The following is a 22,797-nucleotide window of genomic DNA, read 5'->3' as shown; positions in this document are numbered from 1 at the left end:
GTATTTTATGAGACGAATCTAACAAGATCACATATGATTATATAATGCTTAATGTATAAATCATATTATATGGTCAAAAAGAGTGATAAATAGTACAAAAATCCAATTGTTGCAATATTACTAGAATGGAGAAAGTACAACATAGTGTCATCTATATAAGGAATACAAGATTACTGTCCTTCCTCTTACCAACCCTTATCCTATTGATACAATATCTCATTTCAACTCTAAGATATGCGATGATTGCCATCTAGGGTGTAAGGAGAGTCAGTTACAAGATTACAGTTAATTACGAAATCAATCACTATTAATTACACTGATTTCTAGAGATATATTAAGGCTAACATTATACATAAAATTATTTACATAATTATATGCTTGCACTCCCTTCAAAGAATTCTTAGGAATGAAGGATATAGTGGTATTGTCCTCAGTACTCGCACTCTTTTTGTCCTTACATAAAATTCTACATGTTTTCTGAATATTTTATCATGAAATGAGTAAAATCATATAACATGTTATGAACTTCATTAACGTAATCCCAAAGTCCCCTTATGGAACTGTGTAGCAATAAGACCATAACTCAGTTGACTTCTACCAAAGTTCTATCCCTTACTGAAAGTTGTCCTTCAAAACCTTGATTATGGAGACAATGGTTTTCAGATATTGTCAAAAGTATTTCTGCATTGTTGTTGCTGCTGCTCTAGGCTTCTTATTGCTGCGCTTTTCGCTGCCTGACTTTGCATATATCTCATCCTATGCAACTGCAATCAGGCAGAGCAAAGACCTTAATGCAAGGATTTCTGCAGCTGCAGAAAAACCTGAATCTAGTTGGCAACAACAAGATCCTTGCTCGGGTCGTTACATATACATGCATGATCTCCCTTCCAGATTTAACCAAGACTTGGTGACAAAATGTCAAGACACTCAGAAAACAGTTCAATTTATGCCCATATGTGGAAAATGGAGGTTTTGGCTCTCAGCTAAAGCTTAACGCCAGTACAGAGGATTCTGAAAGTGTGATGTCAGGGGAAAGTTGGTATGCAACTACGCAGTCTATCTTGGAGATGATATTCCACAGTAGGATGAAGCAATACGAGTGCTTAACTGATAACTCATCTTTAGCCTCGGCTATCTATGCACCCTTTTACGCTGGGCTAGAGGTAACCCGGCATCTATGGGGAGGGTTTAGCTCATCAATCAAGGACGCGGGAGCCTTGGATTTTACAAACTGGCTAAGGGGAAAACCTGAGTGGGCACGCATGTTTGGTTGGGATCACTTCTTTGTTTCTGGGAGGGTCACTTGGGATTTAAGGAGGCCAACCTACATTGGTCCCAACTGGGGTAGCAAGCTCATGAATTTGCCCCAAACCAAGAACATGACGATGATAACAGTAGAAGCAAGCCCCTACGCCAACAATGATTTTGCAGTCCCATACCCAACAGATTTCCACCCCTCGAATGACAGTGAGGTATTACAGTGGCAGGAAAAAGTAAGGAAGACAAAAAGAGCTCACCTTTTGCAGGGGCAACACGCTCTTATAAAGGCTCAATCCGAGGCGAACTTATCCGTCAATGTAAGAATGCACCAAGAAATCAATGCAAATTGGTTAGCTGCATTCCGAAAAATAAAGACAATTGCAACAACCCTGCAAATATTATCAAGGCCTTTTTGATGTCTGATTTCTGCCTGCAGCCTACAGGGGACTCAGACACAAGGCGTTCCACTTTTGATGCAATCTTGACCGGTTGTATTCCTGTTTTCTTTCATCCAGGATCAGCTTACATCCAATATTTTTGGCATTTGCCTAAGAATTACACGAGCTATTCGGTTTTCATACCAATGGAGGGGATACAGAATGGGACGATTCATGTCGAGGAGGTTCTGCATCAGATTCCTCAAGAAGTTGTGACAACTATGAGAGAGAAGGTAATAGGGCTGATTCCAAGTATCATATATGCTCGCCATAAATTGAAAACTGAAGATGCATTTGATATCACTGTCAAGGGAGTCCTTAAGAGAATTGAGGATGTTAGGAGACAAATTCAAGAAGGGAAGGACCCAAGAAGCAGGTTCCCAGAGAAGTCGACTTGGAAATATTACTTGACAGGAAAAGTCGAAAAACATGAATGGGATTCATTCTTCAGAAGCAAGCAGTGAAGTTGAGTCCAGATGAGGGTATACAATCATATTTACTTTGTAATATTTTGGCCTATTTCTTTTCAATAATCTCTATTTTACTATAGCAGTTGATTTGTAAGGGAAATAATATAATGTAATCCCTACAAATCTACAATAAGACTTTATGAGCAACGGACCACGGTTAATAAGTAATCTCCGAGGCCAGTCCTTTTGTTGAATTTTTTCCAGTTCTTGCCTTTATGCCTAGTTGCCCACAGTCACCACCATTTAATCAAAACTGCTATATTATGGGATCTGAAACAGCTCACCTTCAAATTTTTTTTCTATTGACACCCAAAGAAGTTGCCGAAACACGATGCAGCACAATACTTCACCATGAGACCTATTGGCCAGTGGAAATAAAAACTCGATAATCATCTAAACACTACACAGGACTGAAAATTCAGATTTGTAGAGCTGAGGATGAAGTAAATTTGGGGGAAATTGATAAATGGTTGTATAGCAATGCAATTACATCATCAATAAGGAGATTACAACTCCAGGCCTTCGGGTGGCTGGACACTCCCAAAACAAAGTCAATAAATCACAGCCAATTTCTGCTTATCTCCTTCCTAGCTGATCACTCTATACATAACCTTCTGACTTCTTTCCCTCTGACAAACTCATTGCTCCCGTACCCAAGCTAACTCCAACTGATTTAATGGCATTACCTAGTGTCCCTTCTGCTATACCTGATGCACTACAATCAAGCTCATGAATTTGTCCAAAGCCAAGAACATGATGTTGCAAATAGTAGATTCGAGCCCTAAAGCCAACAATGATTTTGCGGTGCCATAACTTATTTCAAACCCTCAAATGACAATGAGGTGTTACAGTGGCATAAGGGGTGAGAAGGACGAGAAGAGCTCTATCTTCACTTGCAGGGGCCACACTCTCATATGTACTCTGTCTGAAGGGAGCATATCAGTCAGTGTAAGAATGCCTCAGGAAATCATTGCAAACTGGTAACTGCAACAGCCCACATCATATCATCAAGGCATATATGAATATATGATGTCTGTTTTCTGTCAGCAACCCCCTGCAGATTCAGACACAAGGCGTTCCACTTTTCATTCAAACTTTGGCAGGCTGTATTCCTGTTTTCTTTCTCCCAGGATCAGTTGTATTACAGTATATACTTCTGGCACTTGTCTAATGCTACACCAGTCATTCAGTTATCATGCATAATGATGGAGGGCATAAAAAAATTGGGACTGTAACGTCTGTAAGTGTTGAAGAGGTTCTGCAGCAAATTTTTTAGGATGCTGTGAAAACTAGTTATGAGAGAGGAGGTATTGAGGCTGATTTCAAGTATCATATATGTACGTCATAAGTTGGAACAATAGATGATGCATTTGATTTTACTATCAAGGCAGTTCTCCAGAGGACTCAGTTTTTAGAAAACAAATACAGGTTGGAAAGGACCCAAGAAGCAGGTTTTATTAGAGTCAGTTTGGAAGTGTTACTTGACAGAAAAAATCAGATAGAATCCACTAGGGCATTTTTATCTTTAATACTTCGTGATTGTTAGTAAAGGGAAATGGAATCGAATCACTAAGTGAAGAACTGATTCTCCCACATACATTAAGACTTCATGAACTATGGCTAGTAAGTATTTTCTGAACCCCATCCTTTCTTCTCCAGCTCTTGCCTTAATGCCTGCATCAACAACCATTCATCAGGAACCATCCAGAAGTGCAAGATCAACTAAACCAAAACTAAAATGAAATCTGAAACTAACTACACAATGATATGAATTTTTACCTTGATTCTTTTTCGATTCATATCGAAATCAAAACTCCCTAAACGAGATGCAGAACGATACTGCACAATTGACTTCTTCCCCGGAGGAAACCAGAACTCAACATCATCAACAAACTACACAAATGTAAGCACATGTACTGCAAGTCAATTTCAGTTCCCATGCTTAGATTATTTAGCAATTCTACGTATTTGTGCTTATAACATACCCCCATTATGGGACTTTCATATTCCGCACGCACATAATCGTCTTTCTTCTCCGTGATCCTTGGTGTAAATTTCTCCGGCCTTGTTGATTTAATCTGCAAATATAGTGATCAATAGTTGATTTACCAAGTAAAACGCCAGCAGTTTTTCATGGACTGTTTTGTAAAGAAACCTTACGACTGCAAGAAGCTCCTGCATTGCCACTTCTCTACTCACAGGTTTCTTGCTCCCCCTCCCTTCTTCAGGGTTGTAGTTCCTGTTAGTTGCATATGATAAAAAAAAGTCCCAATATTATTATCTAACTAAAAAAACCTAGGAAAATATCTTTGCTACATTAACAAATCCTTGAATGACTTACTAATCAACCAAATTGCACCAAAATTACCATCTTTCTCAAATCTTATGCCACTCCTACCCCTTATGAATAAATTTTATCCTACATTCTTACTAGTAAAGTAGCAATAAAACTCATGTGTGTTACAATCTAGGGATATATATATATGCTTTACAAATCACCACCCATGTCCAATTCAGTTGTCACATAACTAGTTCAAGTTATAATGTCAATGCATCCAAATTCAGTTGTCACATAGCTAGTTCATGTTACAATGTCAATGCGTCCAAATTTAGTTGTCACATGACTAGTTCAAGTCATAAAATCAATGTGACAACTAATTCTTGACAAAGGGAATAGCTTACAAGCTAGACTAACCCAAACCCACCTAACCTACAATATTCACTGTGCAGATATGAGAGGACCCAAATAAAATGCAATCTGTAAGATGATTCAGCTCAAAGATAAAACTCAAAAATTGCAGGAAAACTATATTAAAAGAAAAAAAAAAAAAAAAAAAAAAGCAAACTTACCAAGGAGGGGCATAATGGGAAGTGTCAGATGAGTTTTCAGAAGTGGAAAGACAATTTTTAGTTGCAGGGCATAAGGCTAATGAAGGTGGATTCTTTTGCACTCCCAAATATTCTGGTTTTGTTCCACTAATCAATTTTAGAACCAACAACAAAGTATCATTAAAACATGGATTTAAATCTGAGAATCAATTTCAAATACAAATTATAAGCAGATAATTACGAGAGTAAATTTTGAGGAAGACCTGAAATGGAAGATTGCTGCAAGTGTAGAAAATTCACTGCTTCTTAGTATGATTTCCCTTCGATTAATTGGGGCATTAGGCTTTATTTGTTGTTCTTGTTGACAAGAAAGGATGCTGAGTTTTAGAGAGGGGTTTATAAAATGATGGGTGTTTTGTTGTTGAATGATGTTTTTGTGGGTGAAATGGTAGCTGATTGAATATGCCATTGATGCCATTGGTTTAAGCTTCAAGCTCCTTTCCTGATGTGTGCGTCTCTCTCTCTTTGAGAAGTTTGTGTTGTTGAGATGTTTTGGAGTTTGGGTTGTTTTGGTGGGTGAATAAAGTCCCAAGGACCTATGCCCAAAGAAGCATTTGTGTAAATAAACAAGGTTCGTATTGTTTTGATTCGACACGTTGGCTAACACATGTTTTTTTTTTCGGAGAAAAGGTTAACACACGATTTTTATCATTAATATATTTTGAAAATTATTAAAAAAACTGAAATTATATGTTGATTTAGGGTATTACTATTTCCATCTCTATGTATTTGTTCTGTTTTGACTTTTTTGTTTGGGTAATGAGAGAATCAATCAATAATCAATCAATAGCATAATACTAAGACAGACACCGGAAATGACACGCGTCGCTTCCTGATGCTGTATTTTCCCTCCAAAACTCCCCCTCCCCTTTTAGGAAAAAAATCTTTTATTTTTCAGAATATTTGTATAATATAACTATAATAATATTATTCTAAATCTTATATATTATCTTTACATAAAATGTATTTCTTTTTATTTTGTATTCTTATTTCTTCCAAACACATTAACCTAAAATATTATTCCAACTCTTTCTTAATTATAGAAAAAGTGAGCCACTGATTTAGGTACAATATACTATTATTACCGCCTGAACATGTTTTAGATGGAACATTATATAAGCACATGTGCGATGCACGGATTTAACAAAAAAATATTTTATAAAGTTGTATATTATTAAAATTAAATTAGTTTTTAAATAAATAAGCAACTTACTACAATAATAATATTTTATACTCTTTAATTCAATGATAGTTAATTTACCAAAGATAAGGAAGCGTAGCGCTTAAATAAAAATGAAAATACAAAATAGTGTAACACTTTAAAAAAGTGTAGTGAGTGATAACAATTATACTTTGTATGTGTAATGTTATTTTGTAAGATTAAGTTAATATATTTCTAATTTGAAGTATAAATTGAATTGAAATTTTTTTGTAAGATTAAGTTAAGATAATTTTAATATGAAGTATAAATTAAATTTTGTAAGATTAAGTTAAGATAATTTTAATATGAAGTATAAATTAAATTTTGTAAGATTAAGTTAACAATTATACTTTGTATGTGATATATTATTTGTAATTTATATATTTACATATATCTTGTGCTAATAGTTTTATTGTAGATTTTATTTTGTTGTTTGAGTAATATTTTCATGTTTATTAAAAAGCATTTATTAATAAGTCTTTAGTCATATAGTCACTAGATTGTATCGTTTTATTGGAAAATAATATGCACCATTAATGTAATATATGGTATACTACTTTTAAATATTTTCAACACAACTAATCAACAATATATATTTTTTTCTCAATCATGGTTTTAATAATTTTTGTCTTATTATTTTATTTTTCAATATGCGTTGCATTTGTTTATTCTACCTGAGTTGCCTCATTATTGTATTCGCAATTAATTATGGGAAAAAGATTATTATACCCGTGCATTGCATGGGCACTAATCTAATTACTCTTAAAACAAAAACAACACTGAGAGTTGAAGGGAGTGATAATTGAGTAATACTTTAATTTTATTTTTTGATGGATATAATCTAGACTTTAACTAAAAAAAAAAAAAAAAAAAAAAAGCAATTATCGGAAGCTATAATATCCTCCACCACACTTGAAAAATTCGCTACCCATACTTTAGTTAAACACTACTGTAAAAAAATAAACAAAAAAAAAAAAAAATATTTGTCAACCTTACAAAATAACAAGCCCAAAGTGTTGAGCTTGACTAGTCGAAAACTCAAAACAATGTGACTTCTAATTTCGAACGAGCGACCATATTTTAAAATGTGGGACATAATCGGAAATTGCAAATTTTTGCCCAGGTGGTACTTTTTTAAGCGGCAAAATTCTGAGAAAAGTGTAGTATCTCAAAAGTCTCCGTGTTTTCATGGCACATTGAAGCGTCTTCAGCAATCTCTCTCATCTCCTCAATCAACATTTCTGAAATTCTCTCTCTTTTCTCAATTAACGATGGCGCGCAACAAGGTAATTCCTTTCCATTTACTTCTCAATTTCAATTTTGACGATTTTAAGGGTTTTTGTTGCTGTTTTTGGAAGTAGTTTTTTCAGCTTAATATTAACTGAATTTCATCATCTGTACTATTGATATCCACTTTTCAAGATATTTTTAAATTTTTTTTTTTTTATGTGAATATTGTTTAATTTTGTGAATGAATTACTGAAAACATGAATAATAGCAAATTTGAGGTTTTGTAATTAATTTAATCTGTTGCAAGAATGTGCTATAATTTTGGTACGAAGAATATGCTAATTTTGGATTTTACTTGTAAAATTTGAAATTTGACGATGCTGTTTTATGGAGTTTATGCCCTAGTGAGGTTGAATTGAGTTAACATAAGCTCAAAGTTGTTTGCTTGATTTTATTTAGAGGGTAGGATGGATAGGCGTGTTGTTATGTGAGGTTTGTTTGATTCATCTGTTTGAGGACTGATCAATTGAACATTCGTGTTACCCGAATTATACCGGATTGTCATGATGCGTTCCCCAACCCGGAAATAAAAAGCTGAAGATAACATTGTTCATATTGATTGTGAACTGAATTGGAGGTAGTGAAGCTTATAGGGAGGTTGACTCATGTGTTCACGGTGAACAAGACACCTTGGATATGGAGAAAGTATCTTATGGATGACTACGAGGAGATGTTTAGCATTTCTTATGAGTACAAAGACGTAAATCTCAGGAAGAATCACATTTTGTTCCCAGTTCTCGCCGGTCTAATTCTTTGCTACATTTTAGGAAAATACAAAGTAATTATTGTCAGTGCTTTGGTCAGTTTGGTGTGAGAGGAAGTAGTTTAGACAGCGTTATATAATATTTGAATTTGCTAGCTACTGATAATGCTTTCATGATTAAACAGTTGTTTACCTTTTCGATGACAGGAATCACTGGTCCTATTGCTTGATGTTGGTCCAAAAATGCATGGTGTTCTCCTACAAGTTGAGAAAGTTTGTGCCATGCTTTTGGAGAAGAAGGTTAATATGTCATTACTCTACACTCTTCCATCTGACCATCACCCCCTTTTACTATTCAAAGGATTTTCTTGTATCTTAATGTTTCGTTGTACATTCTCCAATTACTGATCATGTTTTTTGTGATGATGTGCTTTTGGAATCCTGTAAACTGACTATTATTGAATGGAATAATATAGTACCAAAGCATGGTCTGAAGACTTAATTTACTGTGTCTGCAGCTGATTTATAACAAATATGATGAAGTGGGAATTGTCTTATTTGGAACTGCAGGTATCTTATCTTACACTTTCTTATTATACATTCATAATTCTTTTTACTTCTGCATAGTGCATACTACATATGTGATCTTAAAGGTGAGCTGTTTTCTACGAGTAAGGTGGGATTTGATATATCTTCGGATGATAAAAGAGAAATAAATCTGGAAAATATTTATATTGTCTCATCACTCTCATGTTATGCAATAGTTCATGCTCGTGTGAATGTTGTTTGTTTATTGCCCCTAAACTTCTGCTTTAGGTAATTTACACATCTTACATTTACCACCTTACTTTGCATCCTTTTTCTTGTTTGCTCCGTAATAGTAGACTATTGAATGCTTTTTCGGGTCAAGTCTATTAGAAACATCTTTGCGGTAGTACAGCAATGCTATGTCCAATTGACATCCTCTACCTTACCCTAGCCCCCTAGGTGAGAGATTCCTTTTGGGTATTGGGCCAATAGTCTGTTTTGAATTATGGCCACAACACACATGGCCTATATAGGAACATCTATCTTGACTTCATTGCAAACTGAAGTAACCTTAGAAACAGGCTAGCTTGGGCTCATTCAAAATGTGCCTGAATGGGGATATACTCCATTGTTTGCTAAAATAATCACCTAGAAACTCTTTAATAACCCTTTTCATTGGTCACAATACATCACGAACGTACATGTCCCGACTACCCAACAATCCAACATGCAAAACTGATCTATGTAATGTGTAAACAGCTTTTGTGCTTTGATAATGTTAGTATACTTGGTATATTCTGTAATCTTGTCAGTGGTGTCTTTGTTGAAATTTGAATTAAAAAAAAAAAGGTAAGTTAGGGCATATTATAGAGGAAACAAGATGATTATATAAGGGACAAGGACTTTGTGCAACAAATTACTCTTCAGTATTTCACTTTATTGCCTTGTATGTTTTTGCTCTGTGCTTATTGAAAACCTATATATTGTTTCATTGACGAGTCATTGAATTTGAATTTCAGAAACAAACAATGAGCTCACTAAAGAAGTTGGCGGATATGAAAACATTGTGGTTCTGAGAAGTATAAAAGTTGTAGATGGAGATCTGGTTGATGTACTGGATCAGATTCCACGAGGAACGGTTCCTGGTGATTGTATCTTTCATGAATTTTTTTTTTTTTTTTTTTTTTTTTTTTTTTTTTTTTTTTGTGCTCTGAGTTTTATGCTTGGTTCTAAGTTTTTGAAGGGTTTGACTGGTTCTTCAGAAATCTTTTCACAAAATACCTTTTCCTATATATTTGACTTAGTTTAATTGACTTTACTCCTCTTTTCTGCCTATGCGTTCTTGTCCTTTCTGTTAGTTTCGCTGCCAAATCAACCTTCTGCATCTGCTCCCTCAGTTGCAATAGTCAGGGACTTGTGATAGGTACCTAACGACGAATCTAAATGGAGAAATTCGTCAATCCCTAGTGACAAGGATGGTTAATTTTTATTGATGATTGATAATATATGACTATTTTGTCCTTGTTTCTTCACCCAAATTTGTCATTTTACTCCCTGTACTCTCGAACCAGTTTGATTGGCCCCTGGGGTAGGAGGTTTTGTCAATACCTAGACTCTACTTCTTGATTTCTCTCAGTGATGCAGAGATATATAAACTGATCACACCTGACTGGAGCAAATGTAGTTGTTCTCAGCTGTTGTTGCACTTAGGAATTAGGATAGAGTCAGTAGACTATAGTTTATTTTCTTTGCTTTGTTGTAAATTATAACTGATTGTATAAGTGCTGTTGTTACATACATTCTTTTGATTATATGTTTGAGGCCTTGACTTTATTGTTAGTTCTTGATGCAATTATTGTTGGTATGGATATGCTAATAAAGAAGTATGGACCAACTAACAAGGGAAAGAAACGCCTTTGCCTAATCACTAATGCACTCTCTTGTCTGAGAGATCCATATGAAGGCACAAAAGAAGATCAGGTCAGCACTATTGCTCAGCAAATGACTGAGCAGGCTATAAAATTGGAATGTGTAGTAGTTAGAGGGAAGCTAAGTGGTGATGCTGATAAGAACGTTATGGATGAGAATGACCAACTATTAGAACTTTTCACAAAGAGAACTTGGGCAAAGACTCTTTATGTTGAAAGTGCAACTTCGTTGTTAAGAGCACTCAGGACTCGGAGCATAGCCCCTGTTACAATATTCAGGGGTGATCTTGAAGTGAGCTCTGCACTGAAGATTAAGGTATATTACATAATCTTTCATGGTATGGTTGAATGCAGTTAGATATTGTTCTCTATAGTTTGTAATCTTTTGCACAAAAAGTTAGAATTTGACTTTTATTTTTTCCCAATTACTTGACAACAATAAACAATAGGTCTGGGTATACAAGAAAACTTCTGAAGAAAAATTTCCTACCCTAAAGCACCTGCAACTGATAAATTTGCCACCCGTGAAATCAAGGTGGACTATGAATATAGAAGCATTAACGACCCTGAAACAGTTGTGCCTCCAGAGCAAAGGATCAAGGGTTATCGTTATGGACCAGAAGTGGTTCCCGTATCATCTGATGCATGGGAAGCTGTCAAATTCAAACCAGAGAAGAGTGTGAAGCTCCTAGGATTTACTGATGCTAAAAACATACTACGGTGAGGAATATTTAGTTTAAGCTGGATTTGCAATCTTCTGTTGCCTTTTAGAAGAAGCAAAAGAAAAAAAAAAAAAAAATCAACAATTGAATCTCTAATTTTCATGTTAACAGCCAATATTACATGAAAGATGTCAATATATTCATTGCTGAACCTGGCAAGAGAGAAGCTGTTACTGCAATTTCTGCATTAGCTAGAGCGATGAAGGAAATGAACAAGGTTGCCATAGTTCGCTGTGTTTGGAGGCAAGGACAGTCAGGTGTTGTGATTGGAGTCTTGACACCAAATGTATCTGTGAAGGAAAATATTGTAAGTCTTCCCTTCCAGTTTCACATCTATATTCGTTTACCTGCAGATTCTGCTCTTTATTAATTTATCCTAAGAATTTTTAATTTTTTTTTTTTTTTTAACTTTACTGTCTTATTTTTCCCCGCCTTTTTGTGTGTTTTTGTATGTGCTATGTGAGAAGCCTGATTCATTGTACTTCAATGTACTCCCGTTTATTGAGGATCTTCGAGAGTTCCAATTTCCTTCTTTCAAAAATCTCCCAACATTTCAGCCAACCGAAGAACAGCAGGCAGCTGCTGATAATCTAGTAATGATGCTTGACCTTGCACCACCTGCCAAAGAGGAGAACTTAAAGCCGGACCTCACACCAAATCCTGTTCTCGAGGTACTTTGTTATAGTTTTGTCTATTCATGCCATATAATATGTGTTTTGTGGATGGAGGTTGAGGGGATTAGTGCATCATTACTGAATCACGGATCTTATGTTTTTCACAAGGGTTATCAGACCTGAATAATATTGCAGTACTCTTACAGTTTTATTTACTTCTATTTTATCTTTTTATTAAATTACTTGTTCAGTTTCTTGACATATTTAAATTTGGTTGTTATCCTTTTTAAAAAAAATTATATGAAATAATAATAGAAACGAGTGATGTGTGGCCCTCTGACTCAACCAGTGATGTGTTTGGAAAGTAATTCATTCTTCCCGAGCTGGTCCTATATAGTGGTGTCAATTCGGGTACTCGGGCTGGGTTTGGTGAGGTCTGGTCGGGTGTATTTCAAAGTTGAGTCCTGCTAAATTATTGTGTCCATGCAAGTCGAAACCTGAATCGGGTATTTTCGGGCCTGATCGGATCGGGTTGGGTCAATTTTTTACACCTCTAGTCCTATACATATTCATGTGGAAGGGATATAAATGAATGTTCAGCATGGTCAATTGATTAAAGGGACTGTGCCTATGGCTTTATTTTGATGATAGAAAAATTAAGGGGCTTATCTTTATATTGTTGAATGATTGATTGATTAGACACTAATAATCTGGTAGTGCTTGTTGCAAATGAAGATCATTTGCTGGCATGATTATTATCTAGGTGAATGCTAACTGTTATGGCTATCTCTTCTCCTTTCTTGATTAGCTACATTGAAATAGATACCCTTCCGAAATTATCAGAGAGGGTTGAGAGGACTGGGAAGGATTAGCCATAATAGATGACCTAAAACTGTAAAGGCAGTGTGCTGAATTTCTGTCTTAAGGACTGAGCTATCTAATCTCTTGATGGTAAGTTGTATTGACTGTATTACATCATTGATTAATAAGATTCTCTGACTGGCTAGCTATCTTATGTCTATGCAGCGGTTTTATCACTTTCTTGAACTAAAAGCAAAAGACCCAGATGCTGCTGTGCCTCTACTTGATGAAGCCTTGAAAAAAATAACTGAGCCTGATGCAGAATTACTATCTCAAAACAAGTCTGTCATTGATGAATTTCGAAGATGCTTTGAATTAAAGGAGAACTCTACGGTGGGAGATCTGTCTTACATGCTCTTCGTAATATTGTCACTGTTTATGCAGGCACTAACTTTTCCTACTTTAACAGAAGAAGAAATCAACTAGGTCTGTCAAAGAGAAGCCATCTGGGTCAGATGATGAGAAAGATGCTGCAGAAGACCATAATGTGGGGAAAACATTAACGAACACCGATGATAATACTGCAGGTAAGGCTGAGATCAGTGATGAGAAACCATCCAGTGCTCTGGCAAATAATTCTTCTGTCAGTGTTGAGAAGATTGGGAACATTACCTCAGTCCAGGATTTTGAAGCTATGTTATCTCGCAGAGATAGCCCAGATTGGATAACTAAAGCAATCAAAGGTATGCGAAGCAAAATTCTTGAACTGTTAGAGGACTCATTTGGAGGAAGTAACTATGACAAAGCTGTAGAGTGTCTCGTTGCCCTCCGAAAAGGCTGTGTCCTTGAACAAGTATGCCTCTGAACTTTCCATTGCAAATTAGCTGTAGTCTTTTTTTTTTTTTTTTTTTTTTTTTTATTATTATTATTTTTTTTTTATTTGTGTGCCTCTCATTTTGTCACATTTGGACGTGACAATTGAAATAACATCAATGTGTTTCACAGTATTTATTGCTTGGATTTTGCTTTACTGAAGTTTGGATGACCACCAGCTTGTTTTGAATCATAAAGTTTATTTATTGTAGGAACCGAAACAATTCAACGATTATCTACAGTATCTTTGTAAATTTTGCAAGGAGCATGGCCTGAATGATTTTCATGAGCTCCTTGACTTAAAAGGGATGACATTAATCACAAAATCAGAAGCCGTAGACAGGTTTGATTAGCATTCTTCCTGCTAGCAACCTTAACCTTTTGCCTTTAACATCATCATCATCTTTTATCATTATACATATATTGTGACCTTCACATTGTAGATTTACATCCAATTTATTGTCTCTTTGCAGTGATGTGGCAGATGAAGCAGCACGAAGTTTTCTGGTTACCAAAGAGCCCAAAGTCGAATAACAACTTGTTGCCTAATTGAACTGGTGTACATAACTGGAAAGGAGGATGCCTAAGGCACACGACGCACTCTGCAGTTTCTTTTTCAATCTTTTACCTTAAGGGGAGGTGGGGGTTCAAGTATTTTGTAGTCACATTTATGCTAATGTAAATTTTGCTGCAGGCGAGTGCAATAACCAAATTTAACATCCAATGTTGCATTACATACTCGTAAGCAATAGTTGTGATTTAGTAGTTTGATATCAAAGTTTAGAAGGATAACAGACCACTTCATATCTAATTGTCTATCGCGGCATTGGATAGGGAAAGTGTATACAATAGTTTTCTAACCAAACGCGCACCCTAACAGCATAAGAGTACATAAGAAAATAGGATTTCTTGCCCCAACATTTAATTGTAAAAAACGACGGGGTGTTAAGCAATTGACTTTTTGTTTACCTTTTGGTTTTTGGCTTTTTAGTTTGGTCAAACAGTCAAAAAATATGTTTGGTGGTTGGTTTTTTTGATGGCTTTTAAGCTGGCTTTTACGCCAAAAGCTAATAGGAGTAGCTTTTTCTATGGCTTTTGGCTTGTTAGCTCACTTTATCACTAATAAACAGCTAACAACCACAAATAATTTTACCAAACACTTTTGTAAACAGCTGGTTTAAACAACTAGCTTAAAAAGCCAATCCTTACGGCTAATACTTCCAACTAGTTAAGCAAGCCAACAGTCAACTGTCGATTACCAAACAATCCCATAATCTATGAATTCACTAGAAAAGCTCCTACTACAATATGTATGAACAAATGACTTCACTAGAAAAATTCCAAGAAAGTTCCAAGTACTAGTTTTGTATGAACAATCAATTGTTAAAACATTATCCCAACTTCATATAACTTAAGTAATTAAAGTATTAAGAATTTAAGATTGTATTTCGTTCACTTGTCCATTAGATGGATTGAATCATGAAAGCTATCTTCCCTGAGATAATTGGATATACTAATCAAGATCAATTAACATTATTAAATATTCCTTTCACATTCGCATTATAAGAATTGAAATTGTAATTAATGTTTATGAATGTTATCTTCCATAATAAGTAACTTTGTAACAATAATTTATAACATTTATGTAATTCATCACTATATAAAGTTATTGTTAGAATTGATATGTACCGAGTAAAATACCAAGCATTCATTGTTATTGTACTCAAAATGACAGCTCCAAAACTCCAATTTACCTGTGCTCTTTTAATCACATTCATCTTCTTCGCTCATTGCAAAGGTACGTAGTTATTTTTTTTTTTTCCCCTCTTTTGCATTTTTCCTTTTCTTTTTACCAAATAAAAAAACATACAGAGTGCTTTCCATGTTAAAATGCTAAAATTTTAATTAAGAAAGTATCATATGGTAAAGGAGTTATAAAAAGAGTAGTTATACCCCCTTTGCAAGTATGTACACTGTACACACGTACAAGGTGCAATCACTTGGACAAACATATAGCTTTGGTTCCACCGTACACTTTATACAATCGATTATACATAAAAGAAATTGCCTTTTTTTCGTGTTTTTCATCTAATACTATTGTTCTTTTTCTTTACACTCTCGCAATCACTCAATTAAATGAAAGTATTTAGAATAAGACAATCATAAACTAATCCAAAGTACGAGCATATAAATTGTATTAGATAATAAATCCGGATAGATAAATCGAGTCTGAATTTTTTGTCAACTAATTTAATTTCTCATGGGTGGTGAATAGGTGAAGATGGTGAATTCGATGATTGCAAGACTGTAGGGCAATGTGAAACGCAAGCTGAGTGTGCTGCAAAATGCTCTAATTTAGGATCGCTTGGCATCAGATTTTTCTGTGGACCTGTGACTTATTATCCTGAGGCCCCTAAAGTGTGTAGTTGTTGTACTACTTAGTTCTTATAATTAAGGCTTTCATTATATGTTTATAGTGATACGAGTATGTGATCTTCATATGTAATAATACATGTTTCACACAATATTATTGAAAAAAGATTGAAGTCGTCTTATAAATAATCTTGCCTAAAATGTACGGGAGTAAAACAAGTTAAAATTACCGGTTATTGTCATCCATATGCAAATGTAAGCTAATGGTAAGTTCAACAACATTATAATGTGTGACAATCAAACAACCTTTGTTGTCATAACACTATAACAGTACCACTTTCTTTAAAATTCACCCTAAACATTTATACATCGCATACAATTATTTGTTTCCCTTACTTTTTTAATCCAACATAAACCAACCGTAAACTTTACCCCAATACCTAAAGGCTAAAACTCTAAAAGAGGTTCGTAAGACTATTTGTGATTAACTCTTGTAATTTTACCCTAACACCAAAGTGTATAGAACTAAGTATAATAATTACTTTTCTGTATCTTTTGAAATGAAGGTTCTTTTGTGCACGTACTAATATCGTTTCAGTGCAACATACTTACAAACATAACCACTGCTAAGATCTTAAACTAAAGTTTCCTGCATTATGTTTATCTTTGTATTTACTTGTCTGCCTGAAAGACCAACAGAAACAGAATGTAATGGAGCAAACAGCTTCTTCAAGAATTGGTGTACATATCAGATCTATTATAACAAATAAGATACTTCTAACATCAACCAGCCTATCTATTTGGAAATCTGAACATCCTAACATACATCAAAATCGCTTGATGATCAACTAATAATCGGTGAAGTTTCATCTAGATATTGCAATGCTGACAGTGCTGTCTTCTGAGGCAGGAAATATCCAGCTCTTAGTTCTTCAAAGGAATACTCGGGATTGTCATCCTTTTCTACTTCTACTGCCTTAACAGAAGCCGGAGTGTAGGGAGAAACGGACCTAATGGACAGCGTTGATGGACTGACTTTCACAGGAGTTGCTACCTTTTTTGGGGTGCTGCTATTGTTGCCATTCTCATCCGACTTTAACTTGGATGGTGTGCTTATTGGAGTGTTTCCAGCAGAAAGTGTTTTTGAAGGTGTCATATTCTGCTTTTCTGTTGTATTGGTTGGGTGCAAAACTTCAGTAACAGGATCTCGAATGAGAGCAAAAGGCTTGCGTTTCTTAGGTGATCCAAAATCTTTTGAATTTATGGTTTTGGCCTGTTTCTTGTGCAGTTGACCAGAAGGTGTATTGTTTCTCTTGCCTGCATTATATTAACTTCACTTTGGGAGTTGATTTTCAAAGCAAAAACTAACAGAAACGAAGTATGAATACCTTCATCTTGGAATTGGGCTAATTTTTTAATAGGATGTGAATGAAGAGCAGTTCTTTCAGTTTTGAAGTTTTGTCTTTGCAACATTGCGCCACTGACAGAATATCTCCTGTTAGCAGCAGCCGCTACACTCATTGAATATCTAGGAGCCTTCTTAACACTTTTTGTTGGACTGGGTTTTGAACCAAAACGTGCCTCCTTCTCTGCTAGGAGTCTTCCCTGAAGTTTCTTTTGATCCTGGACAAATGTGAATTTATAACAAGTTACTGAATTTATAAACTGAATCTCGAAAAAATAATACTGTGGAAAAGGCCAGGGGTTATACTCTTTGCCTCTGACGCTCTTTCTCCTTTTCTTGCCTTAAGATGATGTAGTCTTCAAGCATAGAGAGTAACCGGAGCTGAACAGGATATAGGATTTATGCATTAGTACAATTCTAAATTCAAAACACATGGACCAAATATGATTAAGGATATGAATGAAAGGCAGACGAATTTGAGATCACCTTAATGGCAACCCCCAAAAAAATTCTAGATATGCAGCTGAATGCTTACCCCATCATAAAAGAACTCTGCTTCTCTTTCTTTCTCCCAGGTCTGGATTTTTGAAGTCAAGGTATCTACCATTGCTATTCCAAACACAAATCATAACAAAGATATTAGTAAGGCTTCTGTATCTTGCAGCGCTCCTAGTATAGCCTTAAGAATTTAAACTTGGTTAATGTAAGAACTTGATATTAAATTTGATCATTTGTAAAGCCAAGGAAAGTAGGACACCTTAAGTCAAACAGAACTTTAAGTTTGTGGACTTAAGGAAGCTAAAGAAGAGTCAAAGCAGATTAGATACCTGGAATTTTGTTGACCTGTGTACGGGCCTTTTCAGCACGCTTCAAACTGAGATGTCCACCTCTTCCACCATAATAACGACTTTCATCCTGAGAAGAGAAGCATCAATTGGCGAACAAGAGAAGTTAGCAATGTAAGAAATTAAAGGTTAGCCAAACAAAAACGCCACACTCACCATACTGTACTCCTCTAGCCAGGATTCCTCTTCACATTCAGCCTTCCATTTTTCAACTCTTTCAAGTATATCCTTCCTGCTAAAAGCCTCTTCTTTGGCATTTGAGATTTGAAGTTCCATTTGTTCTAGCATATAGGAGAGGTCAATGACACCTGTAGAAGACCAAAATCATGATTACCTTTTCAGTGTAAATCAAGATAAATTCATTGCAATTACAAAGTACAATACAAGAACCAAATGAAACAATAAGCTGAATTACTTTCATTCACACTTCTCAAGCTCAAATAATTACCGGAATCTATAGCTTCAACTGAAAAATGCTTCAAAATCTGTGCATCTATAATCATATGTGTTTGCCGGCATATCTCCTCCAACTCAGACTTCTTTTTCAGTATAAGTTCCTTCATTTTGCTCGATTTCAAGTTTTCAAGTCTTGTCACTTCAGTCTCAACCTAAAAAAACAAGCAAATACTTCATATTCAGTATCATAAATTACTTAAGAAACATATCAAATAAAAATTGCATTATATTTCTTAATATCAACATACATGGTTGATAAAATCCATTGAAAGACAGTTGGGCTCAGTAATTTCAAGTTCTGAAGCAGCTATCTTGGAGGTTACATTATGAAACATATGCTGCTCATTTGGTGGAGTATCCATCAAGTTCCATAGCTCCAGCATCGTGCTAGCAAGATCTTGAAGCTGGCATACCACTCCATGTTAATAGTGGCCTTAAACATAAAAAGTCAAACAGAAACTTGCTTCAAACACTAACCTTTCGAAGCCTTTGTATTTTGGTTTCTCTCAAGTTATGTATGGCATTAGATAACCTTTGAATTGTGTCATCACTAATGTTTCTGATCCCTTTAGAGTCATCAAGAGTGGGATTTATGTCACAAATCTGGTCCCTAAACTCCATGCCAAGCACCGCACACAAGGAATTAAGAGTGCTCAAATCGTCAAGAAACTGCTTCAAACGGTCACTCTGCCAAGACAAATGGAAGTCCAAATTCGATCAGATATACAAATAGCAAAGCACTAAATTAGTAAAAACTAATTTCGGGTTTGATCAGTTTTGATTTGGGACTAAACCAGATCATGTATTTTCGGATACAGTTTGGATCAATGTTGCTAGGTCTAGTTACTAATCCAGCCATAAACATGTAAAACAAAGGCAGCAAGTACATTAGTAAACAAGACAGCAAGAAAGTAAACCTTCTCTTTCTGCAGTGCAAGAAGTCGGGTGTGCAGATCTTCCAGTCTCTTCAAACTCAGATCATTCTCATCCACAGTCTTCTGGCAGACAGAATCAGCTGCAGACCTATGAATCTCACTCGAGATGTTGCTGATTTGATCAAGAACTTCTACAAATTGCTGCTTTCTTTCACTCTTTCTCTTCCTCATTTCCTCCAGAAAAGGAATGATCATATTCAATTCTTCCTTCAACCCAACAGCTTTCTCAGGCTGAACATCACAAACACTAATCACAAAGATGATTGAAAAAAATCTAGTAAACTAATTCATGTCTTTATCTAAATTTAATCTAACCTGCCTTATATTGATGGGTCTCTCACCCAAGGAAGAGAAAATCTGTGCAAGCTCTGACTCCGCATCAGCAATTGCCTGACGTAACTGAGCCCTATATTGGTATGCTTGATCAACCTTTCTAGTATATACCTCCAAACACTCTTGCTCAATTTCCAAGAGCATAGCATCCCTTCCACTTTCGTCTTCTCCTACTTCATCCCATATTTCCTAATTTAAAAGGAAATCAACGATACAAAACAATTACACATACTTTTCATAAGTGAAATCAAGCTATATGCAACTCTAATAAGGCCTTAAACAGTATCACATTACATTAAAACGTTAATTAATACAGAATACTTAATTTTCAGTGGGTTTCATTTCATGATTTGTTACTCCTAATGGTTGTTTAAGTCCAAGAGTTAATGGTATTTCTACTTATTGTAGTCAAATTCCTATGAAAAAGAAAATTGGACTATGATGTATATAAATCTTACTAAAAAAAGTAATAACACAACGCACGTAATCCTTAATCAGATAACCCCTAAAAAAAGCACGGACTTTTTATGGATCAAGCAAGTCATGTATTAGAATGGTGCTTTTTAATATCGACACAACATTTTGTACACTTGTACCGTAGTACGTGACTTATACAAGTGACCTTTATTTACGATGATGATAAAGGACTTTTCGTCGGGAATGCAGTGAATCATAGTATACCATACTACCATATGATTCATAAGTAGCACAAAACTTTTGTGTAAAAATTTACCAAATGATTCAAATTTCAATTTTTTGACATGCTATTCAAGATGAAATGATAAAAAGAATTAAATAACACTAATTTAGCATTATAAACCATAAATACTGTTTTACTTGCATTGAAAATTATCATTATTTAGAAAATAAAAACCTAAATTGTGGATTTACATGCAACTACAGTATCCAAAAAAATAATTATGAAATAAAAAGAAGGAACCTTCAACTCAATGAGAAGAGACTCGCAAGTGGTTTCCATTCTAAGAAACACGCTACTAATCCGAATATCCATTGTTTGAAAATGCGCCTAATTTCTCTGCAAAATAAAATAAAATAAAAATAACAAAAGATTTGTATCATAAAATAATGCCAAGAAATCAAATTAGTAAACAAAATATACAAAAAATGATCAAAAATAGAAAAATTCAAAAAATGATCAAGAAATTTACGTGATTATGATGAGACTTTGAATTTTGAACTGTAATTGAGGAATTTCAGCGAAATTTAGGGTTTATGAAGGAACCCTAATCTTTAAAAATTGTAAAATATGGTGATTAAGCTAGCTAAGTGCTATTGCTAGGACAGAGAGGAAGAGGAGAGAGAAAGAAGGGATATGTAGAAACTTCCGTTATTTTTACGTTTTTTCGGGGGTTTTAGGAAATTTAGGGAGGGAAATTTGGTGATATTTAATGTTATTTTAAATTTCAAAAATATTTACAAGTAGCTTGGCTGCGTGATTATCTCATTTTATTTTTCTTACTTATGTATTTTGTATTTATTGGTCTAATATGAAGTAATGTAAAGTTATAAAATTATTGACGTATCTGCCTTCTTTTGTCCACAAGTATTAGTTATGATGTATCACAAGCTTGGCTGCCTTCTTACACAAAAACTACTCCCATTAATGAGATCAATCATATATGATATATCACTTAGTTATGTGAATGGTGCGAATCCAATTAGGGAAATTACACAAGATGTCGGCGAAATATGGCACCAATCACACATTCTTGTGATATTTAGCATTTTAATTCTTTTTAAGAGACAATGAGCAAATGCAAATGATACATTTCAAATTTGCAGCACAACAACCATGGTTCAAAATCAATACTGCCACTTTGCCTATCACTTCTTTTTCTCATGACTAAAACTAGTTTTACTCCGTACGACTTATACCTTGTAAGTTGTACAATTACAAATATTTATTTGTTCATGTGCTTGTACCTTACGAAGACATAAAAAAATTAATAACTTGGAACTAATGGAGACATGGAGTAATGGGTGAGGGAAGACTAGCATTAACCAATGATTCATAAAACCAAATATTGTTGAGCACATGGAATTATTTCATTTACTATGGACAAGTAATTTGCCTTAATAAATGAATATTCTAACCAAAAATTTAAAGACACATTGATCAACTTCAGTTTCATATTCTTTCAAATTAGCAATGGGCCCATTGTATTGGGTCACCAAGTATTTGTCAATTGTACTAATTTGTAAGCAAACTGAGATAGTGGGGCCGTCAACAAATGGACATAGGAAGCTTCCGCACTAAAGAAAACGAGTTAAACATCAACATTACACTCACTCATACTGATACTGGTGCTATGCCCTCTCATCACTGCGCCAGTCCAAACGAAATTTCATGCTATCCAATTTTAAACGTCAGAAAAGAATTTATATTTTTAAAAATAAAATTAGGCTTTTCTAAAAGTATTTTATATTACTTTGTATCATAGTCCTTGATTAAACATAATACGAGTATATGATTAAAGATATAGACAAAATTAGTATGAACGTCATAGTGTTGCATCTAAAAAACGAAGCAAGAATCAAGATTCTGCACTTTTTTTCAGCTAAATGAATGACTGATGTATTAAACTACAGTAATGCACACATTATGGTGAATGAATAATATGATCCTCTCTTCACTTCAAAAATAAAAATCTTATCCTAGGGTATTTTGGTAAAATCAATGATGAAATTCTGACTATTCGTCAAAAGTAGTCAA

The 22,797-nt window shown here is 34.8% G+C and overlaps 3 protein-coding genes and 1 pseudogene across 4 annotated transcripts; 2 read left to right on the top strand and 2 right to left on the bottom strand.

The window, feature by feature from the left end:
* The first annotated feature begins 98 nt into the window (after nucleotides 1-98).
* Nucleotides 99-3,415, top strand: LOC110721420 (annotated as a pseudogene).
* Nucleotides 3,416-3,516: 101 nt separating this feature from the next.
* LOC110721422 lies at nucleotides 3,517-5,593 on the bottom strand. Its single transcript, XM_021900562.1, has 6 exons — nucleotides 5,260-5,593; nucleotides 5,018-5,143; nucleotides 4,328-4,406; nucleotides 4,153-4,245; nucleotides 3,947-4,060; nucleotides 3,517-3,841 (listed from the first exon to the last, which is right to left on the bottom strand). The coding sequence occupies exons 1-6, from the start codon at nucleotides 5,472-5,474 to the stop codon at nucleotides 3,788-3,790; spliced, it is 681 nt and encodes a 226-aa protein (XP_021756254.1). The 5' UTR covers nucleotides 5,475-5,593; the 3' UTR covers nucleotides 3,517-3,787.
* A 1,298-nt stretch (nucleotides 5,594-6,891) lies between these two features.
* LOC110721419 (ATP-dependent DNA helicase 2 subunit KU80-like) lies at nucleotides 6,892-14,578 on the top strand. The gene is given in 13 exon segments (XM_021900561.1): nucleotides 6,892-7,543; nucleotides 8,458-8,550; nucleotides 8,769-8,820; nucleotides 9,798-9,929; nucleotides 10,619-11,022; nucleotides 11,156-11,195; nucleotides 11,198-11,426; nucleotides 11,540-11,735; nucleotides 11,896-12,099; nucleotides 13,069-13,236; nucleotides 13,313-13,696; nucleotides 13,929-14,059; nucleotides 14,190-14,578. Coding segments are annotated over 13 exon segments (2,295 nt in total). The 5' UTR covers nucleotides 6,892-7,342; the 3' UTR covers nucleotides 14,251-14,578.
* A 2,156-nt stretch (nucleotides 14,579-16,734) lies between these two features.
* LOC110721418 (65-kDa microtubule-associated protein 3-like) lies at nucleotides 16,735-21,595 on the bottom strand. 2 transcript variants are annotated; one of them, XM_021900559.1, is made up of 13 exons: nucleotides 21,233-21,593; nucleotides 21,004-21,099; nucleotides 20,046-20,252; nucleotides 19,713-19,961; nucleotides 19,273-19,482; nucleotides 19,044-19,199; nucleotides 18,788-18,947; nucleotides 18,496-18,647; nucleotides 18,322-18,409; nucleotides 18,030-18,103; nucleotides 17,801-17,875; nucleotides 17,478-17,712; nucleotides 16,735-17,406 (listed from the first exon to the last, which is right to left on the bottom strand). In XM_021900559.1, exons 2-13 carry the CDS (start codon nucleotides 21,073-21,075, stop codon nucleotides 16,934-16,936), a joined length of 2,151 nt encoding a protein of 716 aa, XP_021756251.1. In that variant the 5' UTR covers nucleotides 21,076-21,099; nucleotides 21,233-21,593; the 3' UTR covers nucleotides 16,735-16,933. The 2 variants fall into 2 exon arrangements, with proteins under 2 accessions (XP_021756251.1, XP_021756252.1); XM_021900560.1 differs by having other exon boundaries at nucleotides 17,202-17,420; nucleotides 21,233-21,595.
* Nucleotides 21,596-22,797: the final 1,202 nt, after the last annotated feature.

The sequence above is a fragment of the Chenopodium quinoa genome, unplaced genomic scaffold (assembly GCF_001683475.1).
Source record: "Chenopodium quinoa cultivar QQ74 unplaced genomic scaffold, ASM168347v1, whole genome shotgun sequence".
Taxonomy (NCBI): domain Eukaryota; kingdom Viridiplantae; phylum Streptophyta; class Magnoliopsida; order Caryophyllales; family Amaranthaceae; genus Chenopodium; species Chenopodium quinoa.
Note: the sequence above shows the minus strand (reverse complement) of the source record. Positions and strands in the feature narration are given on the sequence as shown.

Excerpts from the sequence above, each read along its gene's own strand:
- LOC110721418 (XM_021900559.1), bottom strand. The coding sequence starts at position 21,075 with ATGGATATTCGGATTAGTAGCGTGTTTCTTAGAATGGAAACCACTTGC. Across the intron at positions 18,410-18,495 it reads GGCTAGAGGAGTACAGTATG|GATGAAAGTCGTTATTATGG; the intron begins GTGAGTGTGGCG and ends TTCTCTTCTCAG. Across the intron at positions 18,104-18,321 it reads ACAGGTCAACAAAATTCCAG|CAATGGTAGATACCTTGACT; the intron begins GTATCTAATCTG and ends TGTTTGGAATAG.
- LOC110721422 (XM_021900562.1), bottom strand. The coding sequence starts at position 5,474 with ATGGCATCAATGGCATATTCAATCAGCTACCATTTCACCCACAAAAAC. Across the intron at positions 4,407-5,017 it reads TCCCATTATGCCCCTCCTTG|GAACTACAACCCTGAAGAAG; the intron begins GTAAGTTTGCTT and ends TGCAACTAACAG. Across the intron at positions 4,061-4,152 it reads ATGAAAGTCCCATAATGGGG|TTTGTTGATGATGTTGAGTT; the intron begins GTATGTTATAAG and ends ACATTTGTGTAG.